Below are 14584 nucleotides of genomic sequence, written 5' to 3'. Positions count from 1 at the left end.
CGCCACATACCGACTAACACCGCCACATACTGACTAATACCACCACATACTGACTAACACTACCGCTGCTACTGAATAAGATCCACTGTACACAGATCACTATCACCTCATACAGTCATATAGAGGTGGACGCAGCTCCACACAGGTTGTATACACCATATAAATTACAGTGCAGTTATATAAGGTGACTCACAGGGGACGTCTTCTCTGATCAGAGTTCTTCCCTTTTCATTTTCTTCTTCTCCATCTGCCCTGGGCCGTTAGGAGAACTTCTCTGAGCCACGAATCCACAGAATCCGCCAGGCAGACATATTAGGCTCCTCACACTGGCACCATCCTCATATCTTTACACACTGCACATCTGTAATGGCCCCTTTATACCCTCATTGAGTGGGTAGCCCTGACACTATGTGACCCCCCCCTTATAGTATATATAGATGGCCCCCACTGCATGTTGCCCCCCCTCATAGATGGCCCCCTCTCTCCCCCACCCCTTATAGATGGCCCCCTCTTCTCCCCCCCCTTATAGTTGGCCCCTCTCCCCCCCTTAAAGATCGGCCCCACTGCAAGTTGCCCCCCCTTATAGATGTCCCCCCTCTCACCCCTCCCCTTATAGATGGCCCCCTCTCCACCCTCCCCTTATAGATGGCCCCCTCTCCACCCTCCCCTTATAGATGGCCCCGTCTCTTTCCCCTATTATAGATGGCCCTCTCTTCCCCATCCCATATAGATGCCCCCCTCTTCTCCCCCCCCCCCTTATGGATGCCCCCCTCTCCCCCCTCCCCTTATAGATGGCCCCCTCTCTGCCCTCCATTATAGATGCCCCCTCTCCCCCCCTTATAGATGGCCCCCTCTCCACCCTCCCCTTATAGATGGCCTCCTTTCCCCTTATAGATGGCCCCCCCCCCCCCTTGAAGATGGCACCCTCTTCTCCCCCCCCCTTATAGATGCCCCTTCTCCCCCCATTATAGATGCCCCCCTCTCCCCCCTAATAGATGCCCCCCTCTCCCCCACCCCCTTATAGATGCCCCCCTCTCCCCCCATTATAGATGGCCCCCTCTTCTCCCCCCCCCTTATAGATGCCCCCTCTCCCATCCCTTATAGATGCCCCCCTCTCCCCCCCTTATAGATGCCCCAGTCAGGGCCCCAGGCGGCACAGGGAGTTCACTGATGCGCGGCACTGCCGGGGATAGGACGGGACACCCCCGGCAGCCGCACATAAGCCGGGGGCCTGGACGAGCCTGCTCTTGTGATCGCAAGCAAAACAATGCTTGCAGTTACAAGAGTGATTTATGGGGGGAGCAGTGCAGCGGCAAGGGGGGGGGGCCCTCGCGGGACGGGTCGCAGTGGTGACAGCTGCGACCCTGGTAGCTACGTCACTGGCTGTATAATATAATGGTGCTCGTTTATAGGGGTATTCTGAAGATTAAAGGTTATGTGCCATTACCTGGGGACTTGGCCTCTGTTATTGTGCCTGGTGGGGGTCCCAGTAGTTGCACCCTGACTGATCTGCTAGTTATCCTCTATTCTGTGATTAAGGGATAATGTTTACTTTGGGATAACTTCTTTAAAGGGGTTATCCAACAAAAAAGTTTTTTCTTTCAAATCAACTAATATCAGTAATTTATATAGATTTGTAATTTACTTCTACTTAAAAATCTTAAATCATCCTGTACTTATCAGCTGCTGCATGTCCCGCAGATATGTCAGCAGAGAGCACTGTGTCAGACTGAAAAGAAAACATTTCCTGCAGGACATACAGCAGCTCATAAGTATGGGAAGACGTGATATTTTTAAATAGATGTAAATTACAAATCTATATAACTTTCTGAAACCAGTTGATTGGGAAAAAAAAAAGATTTTCGATTTTAAGTGACAGGTTCCCTTTAACAAGGGTTTTTTGGGGGTAATATTAGGGAATTTATGATTCTTGATTCCTTGATGGATCGAGGGCTATGGTCAGTCATTGCAGTTTCGTTGCGGTGCCGTCACATTTTTGCTCCAATATGAAACTTTTTTGCTCCAATATGTGTGAACTCAGTTTAAAATCTTCTCTTAGCATTGTTCATAGTCATGTGGTACTACAAGTTCCAGCATTCTGGGACGTCTGCTTCTCCATGCGTTTGCCTTTGTTTGTTACTTGGAGCTTTCTGTCTGGATCTCCATCGCTTTCTCACTATATAAATATAATTCCAAATATAAACGTTGCGAGGCCAAATTTGGCTAGACAAGATAACGGCAATCAATTCCGACTTTCACTTCACTGCTTTTAAATATAGAATCAGAGCATGGAGCTAATTTTGGAAGCTGAGAAATCAAAGGCTGTAATGTGAGTCGGTTCTGTGGATTATTCCGGAGCCTTTGTCATCTGAAGTGGCCTGGACGTCCAGCCAATAATGATATTGTCAGCATGAAATGAATGGGGGGGGGGGGGGGGGCGATGCTGGGGGTTAGCAATTACCCCCCATGAAACCCCTCTGTCTGTATGAGAAATACCAGCCCAAATGTGAGGGATCAGATATGTGTTCACGATTTTCAGTGGGATTATGAGTTTATTTATTCGGCCTTCATTGTGCATGGCAAAGAAGGGAGATGAAGTGGATGTCGGTCAGATCTCGCTTCATGTTCCAGAACCTTCAAGCTTTCTAGTGTCACCTGTCTGGGTGGGATGTCAAGAATATTGTATTGTGCCCCCTGGCCTGATAGTAAGTGCAACCCTCACCTGATAGTATGTGCACCCCTGACCTGATAGTAAGTGCACCCCTCACCTGATAGTAATTGAATCCTATAGTAAGTGCACCCCTGAGCTGATAGTATGTGCACCCCTGACCTGATAGTAAGTGCACCCCTGACCTGATAGTAAGTGCACCCCTCATCTGATAGTATGTGCACCCCTGACCTGATAGTAAGTGGATCCCATAGTATGTGCACCCCTGACCTGATAGTAAGTGCACCCCTGACATGATAGTATGTGCACCCCTGACCTGATAGTAAGTGCACCCCTCACCTGATAGTATGTGCACCCCTGACCCGATAGTAAGTGGATCCCATAGTAAGTGCGCCCCTGACATGATAGTATTATTATTATAGAGCGCCCTTAATTCCAGAGAGCTAGTATGTGCACCCCTGACCTGATAGCAATTGAATCCCATAGTAAGTGCACCCCTGACCAGATAGTAAGTGGATCCCATAGTAAGTGCACCCCTGACCAGATAGTAAGTGGATCCCATAGTAAGTGCACCCCTGACCCGATAGTAAGTGGATCCCATAGTAAGTGCACCCCTGACCCGATAATAAGTGGATCCCATAGTAAGTGCACCCCTGACCCGATAGTAATGTGTCCCTTTACCCAATAGTGTGTCCCTTCACTCGATTGTGTGTCCCTCGACCCGATAGTAAGTGTGTCCCTCAACTTGATAGTAAGTGTGTCCCTCAACCTGATAGTAAGTGTGTCCCTCAACTTGATAGTTAGTGTGTCCCTCAACCTGATAGTAAGTGTGTCCCTCAACCTGATAGTAAGTGTGTCCCTCAACCTGATACTAAGTGTGTCCCTCAACCTGATAGTAAGTGTGTCCCTCAACCTGATAGTAAGTGTGTCCCTCAACCTGATACTAAGTGTGTCCCTCAACCTGATAGTAAGTGTGTCCCTCAACCTGATAGTAAGTGTGTCCCTCAACCTGATAGTGTGTCCCTCAACCTGATAGTAAATGTGTCCCTCAACTTGATAGTAAGTGTGTCCCTCAACTTGATAGTAAGTGTGTCCCTCAACCTGATAGTAAGTGTGTCCCTCAACCTGATAGTAAGTGTGTCCCTCAACCTGATACTAAGTGTGTCCCTCAACCTGATACTAAGTGTGTCCCTCAACCTGATAGTGTGTCCCTCAACCTGATAGTAAGTGTGTCCCTCAACCTGATAGTAAGTATGTCCCTCAACCTGATAGTAAGTGTGTCCCTCAACCTGATAGTAAGTGTGTCCCTTGACCCGATTATAAGTTTACTTCTTGGCCCGATAGTAAATATGGCCCTTGTCCTGATAGTAGGTTTGCTTACTGACCCTATAGTAAGTGCTCTTCTAGACCCGATAGTATGTCCTTTGACCCTTGACCCGATCGTAAGTGCACCTCTTGACCTGATAATAAGTCTGTACCTTGAAAAGTATAAAAACATGGAAAATTCCTACGTCAACATTCAACCATTTTGTTACATATTTACAAGTATATAAGAATTTAGTCTCTAACATCTAAGGCTGTGTTCACACCACCAGAGGCTCTGTCTGTAGTTTCATAAGATTTGATAGGAATAATAGCATTTCACATTGTTCTTCCCAGTGGACCCCATCATCAGTACCCAACACTGCTGTCATATTTTTCTTTTCCAATGGACATATATATTGGAACTCTGTGAGGACAGACGTGGCACTGCTTTTGGTAGAAAGCAGCAATGTTTTCTATTCCTGGATAGAAAAGATATATAAAGAGAGTCAGTATACTGTGGGAGAGTCTTCCATTTAGTATACTCTCTTCTTGTCATAGTGAAATGTGTCTACAAAGAGCGTCTCTTCCTTTGGAGGACCTGTCTTGTCCTGCATTACACAGAGCAGCCATTGATGTTAATGGACACTGTGCAATGCTTCATTTGCCCTGTGGTGGCGCTGTAAAGTAAATAAACACTCACTGCCAGGTCTCTCTACAGATTACAGCTGATCCTTGGGGGTCCCAGCAAAGGGGGAGGGGGGGGGACGACACTTTTGTTATCCGCTCATGTCCACGTACACACAGGTAAACATATACATGTCAGATCTGTGTAGAAACGTGTCAATGGTTTCTGCCTTCTATCACTTGGATGTTTCTATGTGATCTGGATTCGTTGCTTGTGCTTTTCTTGCTAGGTCGTGGAGTTTTATATTGTTATTATGACTTTTTATTCCTTTGGATGTCAGTGTTGTTTTCCAGAAGGATCTGTGTAAAAGTCAGAATGCCTTGTCCTCCTTTCTCGTTCTGTATCTGTGGATAACTCGTAAATAAGGCCTGTATATGTTTGTTAGATGTCATGAAATTCTTCGTCGCGGCCTTCAAAGATTTGTGGAAATATTTTGTATGGTGGTAGCCGCAACTGAGAGTTGTTGTCGTGAGGCTTGAAAGTTTTTGTCCTTGTTACCTCCAGCTGGTAAAGCTTTACTGGCCGCTATGACATATACATTCATTATAGGAAATCGGAAACATATTTGACTTTATAACTAAAAGGAATTTTTAACTAATGTTTGAAGCTTGTACATAATGACACGTCATCTCCCCGTCATGCTGCTACTGTGACAGGCATATGTATTATATCAGTCCATGTAAGAAATGGTAGAACGGTAGAACAGTCATGGGGAACCTTTGGCCTTCCAGCTGTCGCAAAACTGCTGCATTTTAGCTTGTTTGCCGAAAAGACATCAGTAGCACCAAGATACAGATGTGTCCTTCCTTAACTTTTCTCTTGGCTCCACATATCTTGAGATAAGTAGCATGAAATGATCAACTCTTGGTTTTATTGTACCCATTTGGGAGATGTTTATGCTATGTGTCTGTATTACGTGAATTACATCCTGTCCAGAATAACGCCTGCATGTTGCAATAATGTACTGAATTTGTATTGTAAGGAATTGGAGTCCTTAAAGGGGTGTTCTGATTTAATAAGTAACCTAACTACAATGTTGGAGAATACTCACCTCTCCTGCTTAGGTGCTGTGGTCCACTCCAGTCCCTCTTACTTACCCGGTGATGTGCTGTCCCCGATCTCCTGCTGAAATTCCACTGTAGCCAATCACAGAGGCTGCAATGTGCTCGGAACGTCTTTGTCAGAACAGGAAGAGGACATCATCAGAGGGAGTAAATGGAGGGCCTGGGGTGGACCAGAGCACTAGTCATAGACCAGGAGAGGTAAGTATGCCTCACCTTGGTATTTAATAGACATGTCATATTAGGTTTTGAATTGAATTAGAATATCCCTTTAAATAAATTTGCAGAAAGAAAGGTGGACACATCTGTACTTTTTTCTTAAAGCAGCACTCTGGGAAAGTAACACAGGTTAGTCAATGGTTTTCTTACCCAGAGGCTCTATATACCCAATGGTCCCCTTCCTTACCAGCATGATATTCTGGTCCCCCTCCTTGCCCACCTGACCTTCTGGTCCCCCTGCTCATCCACGTGATGTTATGGTCCCCCTCCTCGCCCTCATGATGTTCTGGTCCCCCTGATCACCCACGTGATATTCCGGTCCCTCTCCTCGCCCACATGATGTTCTGGTCCCCCTGATCACCCACATGATATTCCGGTCCCTTTCCTCGCCCACATGATGTTCTGGTCCCTCTCCTCGCCCACATGATATTCTGGTCCCCCTGCTCCCACCATGATACTCTGGTCCCTCTCCTCGCCCACATGATGTTCTGGTCCCTCTCCTCGCCCACATGATATTCTGGTCCCCCTGATCACCCACATGATATTTTGGTCCCTTTCCTCGCCCACATGATGTTCTGGTCCCCCTGATCACCCACATGATATTCTGGTCCCTTTCCTCGCCCACATGATGTTCTGGTCCCTCTCCTCGCCCACATGATATTCTGGTCCCCCTGCTCCCACCATGATACTCTGGTCCCTCTCCTTGCCCACATGATATTCTGGTCGCCCTGCTCATCCACATGATATTCTGGTCCCCCTGCTCCCACCATGATGTTCTGTTCCCCCTGGTCACCACATGATATTCTGGTCCCCCTGCTTGCCCACATGATGTTCTAGTCCCCCTGCTTGCCCACATGATATTCTGGGCCCCCATGTTCACCCACATGATATTTTGGGCCCCCATGCTCGCCCACATGATATTTTGGGCCCCCATGCTCGCCCACTTGATATTCTCGTTCCCCTGCTCGTCCACATGATTTTCTGGTCCCCATACTCACCCACATGATGTTCTGGTCCCCTGCTTACCCACATGACTGTCCAAATCCCACAGCCACTGCCATGTGGATCAGAAGTTGCTTCCTATCTGCATCTCCATGAGACTTCTATATAATACAGATAAGTAAAGAAAGTAACTTACAGTCGATACAGCAGTCAATACTGTGACCAGGGGGACCAGAATGTCACATGGGTGAGCAGGGGGACCAGAACATCACATGGGTGAGCAGGAGGACCAGAACATCACATGGGTGAGCAGGAGGACCAGAACATCACATGGGTGAGCAGGAGGACCAGAACATCACATGGGTGAGCAGGAGGACCAGAACATCACATGGGTGAGCAGGAGGACCAGAACATCACATGGGTGAGCAGGTGGACCAGAACATCACATGGGTGAGCAGGGGGACCAGAACATCACATGGGTGAGCAGGAGGACCAGAACATCACATGGGTGAGCAGGAGGACCAGAACATCACATGGGTGAGCAGGGGGACCAGAACATCACATGGGTGAGCAGGGGGACCAGAACATCATGTGGGCGAGCAGTGCTGGTTAAAGTTTTCAGTTTTTTTTCTCCCATTCCTGGCTACAGTATCCATTGATAAGCGGTAATATAAAGCACCCCGCAGTATTACCCCAGCGGGACATTTGCTGTATGTTGCACTCAGCTGTGCACACTTATCTTTTTAGGGTGAAAGAAGAACAAAAACCTCAACTCTCGCAGTAAGTAACCCTTCTCCCGGTGCAGTAGGCTTGACTTTTTTCTGTTTGTTGTTTTTGTTTTGCTGTGTTTCGCTTCCTGCATACTTGGGTGGTATTAGGCGACTCCTCCATAGACCGCCTCTAGTATGTCTTGTGCTTCTTGACTGGCTTGTAAGATGGCTGCATGCAGCTTTCTTACCCCATCCACACTAGCTGGATGTAGACACCTTCTGCCTGCTTGTGGACTAGTTTTCTATGTAAGACCTGTGTTTTTCTCTCTCGCTGGCTGCGTTTGGAAGCTGCCATTTTTCTCCATCGGCTACCAGCTTTTCCTTTCTGCTTGTCTGTAGTGATTGGGGGAGACAACGTTTCGGGCCTGTCACTTCTTCTTATGGTTATAAAGTTGCATTATTTGCTTATTCAAACAGGTGGTTTCCCTTTAGTGGGATCACTGAACTGGTTAATAACGTTCTACTGCCACAACCAAAGCAGCAAAATGAGAAGGAGCCTGAGAAGTAAGTAAGCTGCTTTGCTTTAGATTAAGTGCGACCTCGGTAGCATTTGTGCATACTACAGGAGAGTATGCGGGAAATGCTCAGAGATGGTCCCTACCTGTTTACCCTTATAGAACTGCATTGCACTTTGCTACATTTTTGGGGGCGTCCTATCGGTACATTTAGGAAAGGGAGACCCTTTGGGCCATAGCCGGCCCTTCATATAAATCACTATTAGGTTAAGCACAGAATTAAGGGCAAGCTAGTTGCCCTAAATTGACTCTTTTAATTTTCTGCAGCCTCAGAAATAACCCTCACCAATCCAAGTGCCAGAGAAGCAAAACACATACAAATGCTTAATAGTTACAATGCAAGCATGCAATGGTAGTAAAGGACAAAAAAAAAAAAATGTTTTTTTTTTTTTGTCTTTTTGTTTTTTACAGAGACAGCACCACTCGTGTCCATTGTCTGTTTTTGGTGCTGCACTGTAGTCCCATTTACTATTATCTGTAATACCAGATATAACCTATAGAAAGTTGCTAAATTAATAAAAAGAATTAAAAAACAAAACAATTTTTTTAACAGCTAATAATTATAAAATATTAAACAAATATTTTTTTCAGTGCCAGAGTATTGAAGGTATCTTGGCATAGATTTACCATTGGAAACAGCTGTCATGGATGACATAGTGGTTGTTACCCAATGGCTCCTACTCGAGTGAATCGAAGTTGAGGATGCAATATGCCGTGGTGCCAGCACTACACTAAGTACAAGAGATAACCGCTTTCATTTTTATGTTCTTAGTGTAATACGTGTATCTAACAGCTGATTGGAGGCGGTGACGGGTGTTGTCACCTCGCTGAATAAAGGGGTATTCTGGTGAATTATATTTTTTCTTTCAAATCAACTGGGGTTAGGAAGTTAAATAGATTTGTAATTTACTTCTTTTTAAAAATCTCATGGCTTCCAGTACTTATCAGCTGCTGGGTGTGCTGCAGGAAGTGGTGTATTCTTTCCAGTCTGACACAGTGCTCTCTGCCATATGTCAGGAACTGTCCAGAGCAGGAGAGGTTTTCTATGAGAATTTGCTGCTGCTCTGGACAGTTCCTGACATGGACAGAGGTGGCAGCAGAGTGCACTGTGTCTGAAAAAATACACCACTTCCTGCAGGACATATAGTAGCTGATAAGTACTGGACAACTTGATATTTTTAAGTAAATTACAGCCGGATAGGCGCTTGTTGTTATGTATATTTTTCAAAATGTAAATTACAAGTCTGTATAACTTTGACTAACTATTTATTGATAGCCTATTGAATTTTTTTTTTCTGAAATACTCCTTTAAATCTCCATGACATAATAAAACTACTAAGACCAGAACTAACTCTGATCCCAGCAGTTTAATACTGTAGATATCATAGTAAATATACAAAAAAAGGAAAGCATGCCTTCTGACAGTCCATCGGTACTCCCGGTTTTATCATGGGATGCCAATGGTTAGTCATGAATGACCTAATAAAAGCCCCTTGTCGGCTATCTTAGTATACCCATTAGGCCCTGCCAGAGGTTAAAAATCTCTCGTGTTTATGTGATGATCATAAAAGTGCAGGGCTGAGAAGCGTAGTGATGAGTCCTCCATGTGTGTGACCATCACAGGATTACATAGAGTATAGCGGAAAATTCTATATTGGATTAACCTTATTTACAGATACCAGGACACTCCTTAGAAATGGCTAAATGAGATCTTAACAACCTGGTAATTTATTTTAATGGCACATTTTATTATTTCATTAAGAGAACTAGCTAATGGACCCCATTAAGCTCCACAGCCAAGTTGTGACTAACAGAGATGAGCGCCACTGGAGCATGCTCGAATCCGATCGTGCAGAATATGAATACTGTAGCCTGAAGAAGATGGATAGAGCCCTGGGCCATAGGCTGTATCCATGGTTTCCCAGGCTTCCTAGGGCTGCATCCAACTTCTTCTGCCACCTTCTATTATTATGTTCTATGTTTGACTCCCATAAATTACGTAAGACACCGACCGTTCTGTGACACGGCCATGTCACAGAACAGCCGGTGTCAGTAAAGTTCATCCCGGATGAACTTCATTTCTTTAGAATTGGTATGCAGGCACATTCGTGTGTGCCCACATCCCAATCACCCATAGCACACAATGGAAAGCCCGGCCAGAGCCGCACTCTGCATTGTGTCAACTGACACTGTTGTGCGGCCGCTATTCAATAAATACCAGCCGCAAAAAACTGTCATTTAATTTTTTTCTGCATCCGCTTGAAATCCCGGCCGGAGTGAATACTATGGCTATGTTCACATAACGTGTATTTTTTATTAATCACGGCCGTTGTTGCAAATTGAAAGTCAGAGGAATCCCGTCCGGAGTGCATACACTCCAGCTAGTGGCTGACATTTCAGTTTTTTGTGGCCGCTTTTCATTGAATAGCAGCCGCACAGAACTGTCAGTTCATACAATGTAAAGTGCGTCTCTGGCTGCACTTTCCATTGTCTGCTATGGTGAATTGGGATGCGGGAGCACCCGAATGCGTCTGCATCTGGATTCAACAGAAATTAAGTTCATCCGGCCAGTACTGCAGTACCGGCTGGGATGAACTTCACTGACACCGGCTGTTCTGTAACCTGACCAGGTCACAGAACGGCCGGTGTGTTACTGTGTGTGAACCCGGCCTAAAGGAGTTGTACAATTTATAAAACCTCTTTTGAATAGAAATTGTTTCTATTACCATATGTCAGGGATGGGGGAATTTGTCCTTCCAGCTGTTGCAAAACTACAATTCCCATCATGCCTGGACAGCCAAAGCTTCGCTTTGGCTGTCCAGGCATGATGGGAATTGTAGTTTTGCAACAGCTGGAGGGCCGAAGGTTCCCCATCCCTGCCGTATGTTATGGAATAGCTATTTAGACTGTACACCCCCAAAGTGACTCCTCACCTACAGACTCGTCGTCATTTGCATAGCTATAAATTCCCCCTCCCATTAGTTACTGAAGTCTAATTTGAGGGGAGAATAAGACTGCGGCAGCGCATGAGGTGCGATGGCGTACAATCTCACAGTCTGTTCTAGACATGTATATAAATAAACAACACATTTTCAGCCTCTTAATACTTCCCAACAGCTCAACAGGGAATGACTAAAGAAGTGAGTCTATTTAAAGGACTGGACCGAGAGGCGTTCCCACTTAGCAGCTCAGGCTCCTTATTGTCATTCATAAAAAGGTTCCTACATCTGTTAGTGTCAGGATAATAAGGTCCATATAAAGTTTAACAAAGAGGCGGCCATCTGTTTATGGGCTGTGAAGGTAGCATGCAGGTCTGGGCTCAGATTCTTTGTATAGCTGACAGAGGCCGGTGACTACTCAGCGGCTGCAGACGACAGTGAGGAGGCATGGACTACTCCCTTGTCACTACCGGCTATACACCGATCCACACTCCCATTATCTATAGAGGTCACCTATACCTACAGCCCTTTAGGGGTGCAATTTTGCTTGACAAAAGGACTTAATTACTTTATGGACTAAAAAATTATAAGAACACAATCATACATATTGTTTCCTCTAATTCCTTAAAGTGAATCTATCAGCTGCATTCATGTTCCCGGGAGCCAGTGGTTCCTTGCTCTATAAAACACAGCAATACAATTAAATGTAAGCACTCTTGATTTAAAGTGCAAGGGGCGGCACTTGCCCAGGTGTTGCCGCTGGCCCGAGCTGGCAATTAGTGTATCCGGAATTCCGGACAGTCCCCAGGTGCGCATCCAGAGCTGTCCGGAATTTCGATTGCTCCCAATAGGGTTCTATGGGGCATCAGTGCTGGTATTCCAGACAAAGCACAAGTCCTATTATTTTTTCTATTTTTCAGAGCTATTTTTTGGCATAGACACCCTTCAGGAAAAATCCTGAAAGGTGTCCATGCCCAATAGAACCCTATGGGTCAGGAAATGTATCCGGATATCCTGATCGGGATAGATTTTCCTAACGTGTGCATAGGACATTAGGTAGCTGTTAGGTCAAGGACACACATGGTACCTTTCATATATCCAGCCCTGCTTCCATAATGTAGATAAAATATGTTTATTATATTTTAATAGAGAATAGATGATTACACGCTATCATCTGATGCAAAAAGTCAGGAAGCTTTTCCAAGCTGAAATGTCTCCTTGCTCCACTTCCACTGTAAACAGGGTCAGGTATGGGAGGAGGAGCAAGGAAGTATTACAAGAGTATAGCAGCAGATCTTTTTTACTTTTCCCCTGAATGTTCCCAACCCTTACAGACAGGTTCATTCTAGCATAAAATGGACTAATCTTTGCATCTGTATTATGGCCAAACCCGAACTGACAGCTATCCGATTCCCAGTAAGACTGGGAACCCAGCCTGCAAATGAGATGCCTAAAGTTTTTGAAATATTGTCCAGTAATCCAAACTATGGGGGTATCTATGGGGTCCTATTCATCTATCACAGGTGGCTAGCTCCATCTATTGTAATGGGGTTGGCAAAAACATGGATTTTTGCAAATCCCATTCTGATAAATAGGACATTTTCTGCAACAAAATTTGCACATAGACCTTACTAATGGAATTATACTGTCATTTTAATATTAAAGGGGTTATTCAGGAATAGAAAAAGCACAGCTACTAGCTTGCAAAAACAGCGCCGCCCCTGTCCTCAGGTTGTGTGTGGTATTACAATTCAGCTCCATTCACTCCATTGAAACTGAGCTGCAATACTGAACCCAAACTGAGGACAAGAGTGGTGCTGTTCTGGAAGACATCAGGCATGTGTATCTAAGCGTGGATAACCCTTTTAATGCTAAAAAAAATACCTAGTTAAAATTGGTATTGAAACAGATTAACCCCCATTCATCCCAGCTTATTAGACCTACTCTGATAACAGATGGGAAGACAGAGGGCAAAATTGTTACCTAACAACTTCTATTCACACCAAAGAGGGTTGATCTCTCTATAACGCCTTTCATTCTGGGAATTAGTTATGGCCTGCGAAACAGACGTCACCAATCGTCTTACCTGTATTGGGCATATATACGAGCCTGATCTATCCGGCGCCAGTCTATCCGTTGGTCATGTTAAAGCGAATGTATCTGATGGTACATTTGCTTTAAAGGGGTCATCCAGCAAAAATCTTTTTTTTTTCTTTTTTTTAAATCAACTGATTTCAGAAGCTTATATAGATTTGTAATTCACTTCTATTTAAAATCTCAAATCTTCTCATACTTATCAGCTGCTGTATGTCCTGCAGGAATATTAATTTCTTTTCAGTCTGACAATATATATAACTTTCTGACCCCAGTTAATTAAAAAAAAAAAAAAGACTTTCGCTGGATAACCCCTTTAATGTTAGGCCTCATTCGCATAAGCTTATCTGTTCCCTGTTCATAGCCTAAATTACCATCCAACACGGCGCTACCATCTGTGTCCTATCCCAGGCCCCATTGTGTCATTCTCCGCTATGTTAATAACTAGGTTCATCAAACACTAAATCTAATACAGCCTCAAAATAATAAATAGTAATTTTCACAAAATCTAATAAAGAATCCTCCTACCACCACCGAGATCCATCCTTCAATAATGTCCGGTCTTAGAAACACCCCGGGGAACGTGCAATAAAGCAAAATGCTACTTGATTGTAATTAATAATTTAATAAGTCAGCGTATACATAAATGTCAACAGCGAGCAGCTCCATTGAGACCTCACAAAAGGGTGATTGATGTGAGGCCGTGTAAATAAATTACGGGTAATAAAGTACTAATATTAACTGAATGGAATATCCCATATAAAAGCCAGCATGCCCTTGTTTCAGCTTATTTACCTAGTCTTCGGGATCTGTATACCACTATATGGCTCTGATTTCATATGGAATATTCCTTTAGGGCATCTGGAGGGCCGAAAGGTCCCTGTCCCTGCTGCAGGAAGCACTATATGGTGGTATACAGTCTGTATACTTCCGGATACTAGTCTTGTACGCACGCTCTGCCACGTGCATTACGCCAAACTGGTTTAGCACTTCTTTAGTGGTAGCTTTGTACCAATCTAACCTTAAGATGAACAGTTGTTATCTAAGACAGACTGGTTACTAAGGAGGCACTGCCTAGCAACCACACAGAATCTTTTATATAGCGTTGTCAAGATGCAGATCCTTAGCAACCTGTTTGTCTTGGGGCCCTAATACCGGCTTCACTTGGCCGATTAGCGTCCTTTCAGATCGATAATCGTTCAGCGTAATAGCACATGTTGAAAGGAAATGATAAGCCGACATGCATGATGTCCGCTGATCATGGTCTTTTAACCTGTTTGAAATACCAGTGATAGTCTGCAGAGCGTCGCTCCGTATAATATCCTTAGATGGTGGCCCCTCCCTCTACTCCCCGCTTGCTCTCTGTGCCTGTAATAGCCGGAAGCG

The 14584-nt window shown here is 44.8% G+C and overlaps 1 protein-coding gene across 39 annotated transcripts in view; it reads left to right on the top strand.

The window, feature by feature from the left end:
* Positions 1-14584, top strand: part of RIMS2 (regulating synaptic membrane exocytosis 2) — a 424384-nt gene that overhangs the window by 41766 nt on the left and 368034 nt on the right. For 3 of the 39 annotated variants that reach the window (XM_069957264.1, XM_069957255.1, XM_069957223.1), the window contains exons 2-3: positions 7628-7660; positions 8068-8154. The exons of the other annotated variants lie outside the window; for them this stretch is intronic. In XM_069957264.1, the coding sequence (XP_069813365.1) occupies positions 7628-7660; positions 8068-8154 (120 nt within the window). The remainder of the gene's footprint in view (positions 1-7627; positions 7661-8067; positions 8155-14584) is intronic. 39 annotated transcript variants of the gene reach the window in all.

This window comes from Dendropsophus ebraccatus, chromosome 2, assembly GCF_027789765.1.
Source record: "Dendropsophus ebraccatus isolate aDenEbr1 chromosome 2, aDenEbr1.pat, whole genome shotgun sequence".
Taxonomy (NCBI): Eukaryota; Metazoa; Chordata; class Amphibia; order Anura; family Hylidae; genus Dendropsophus; species Dendropsophus ebraccatus.
Note: the sequence above shows the minus strand (reverse complement) of the source record. Positions and strands in the feature narration are given on the sequence as shown.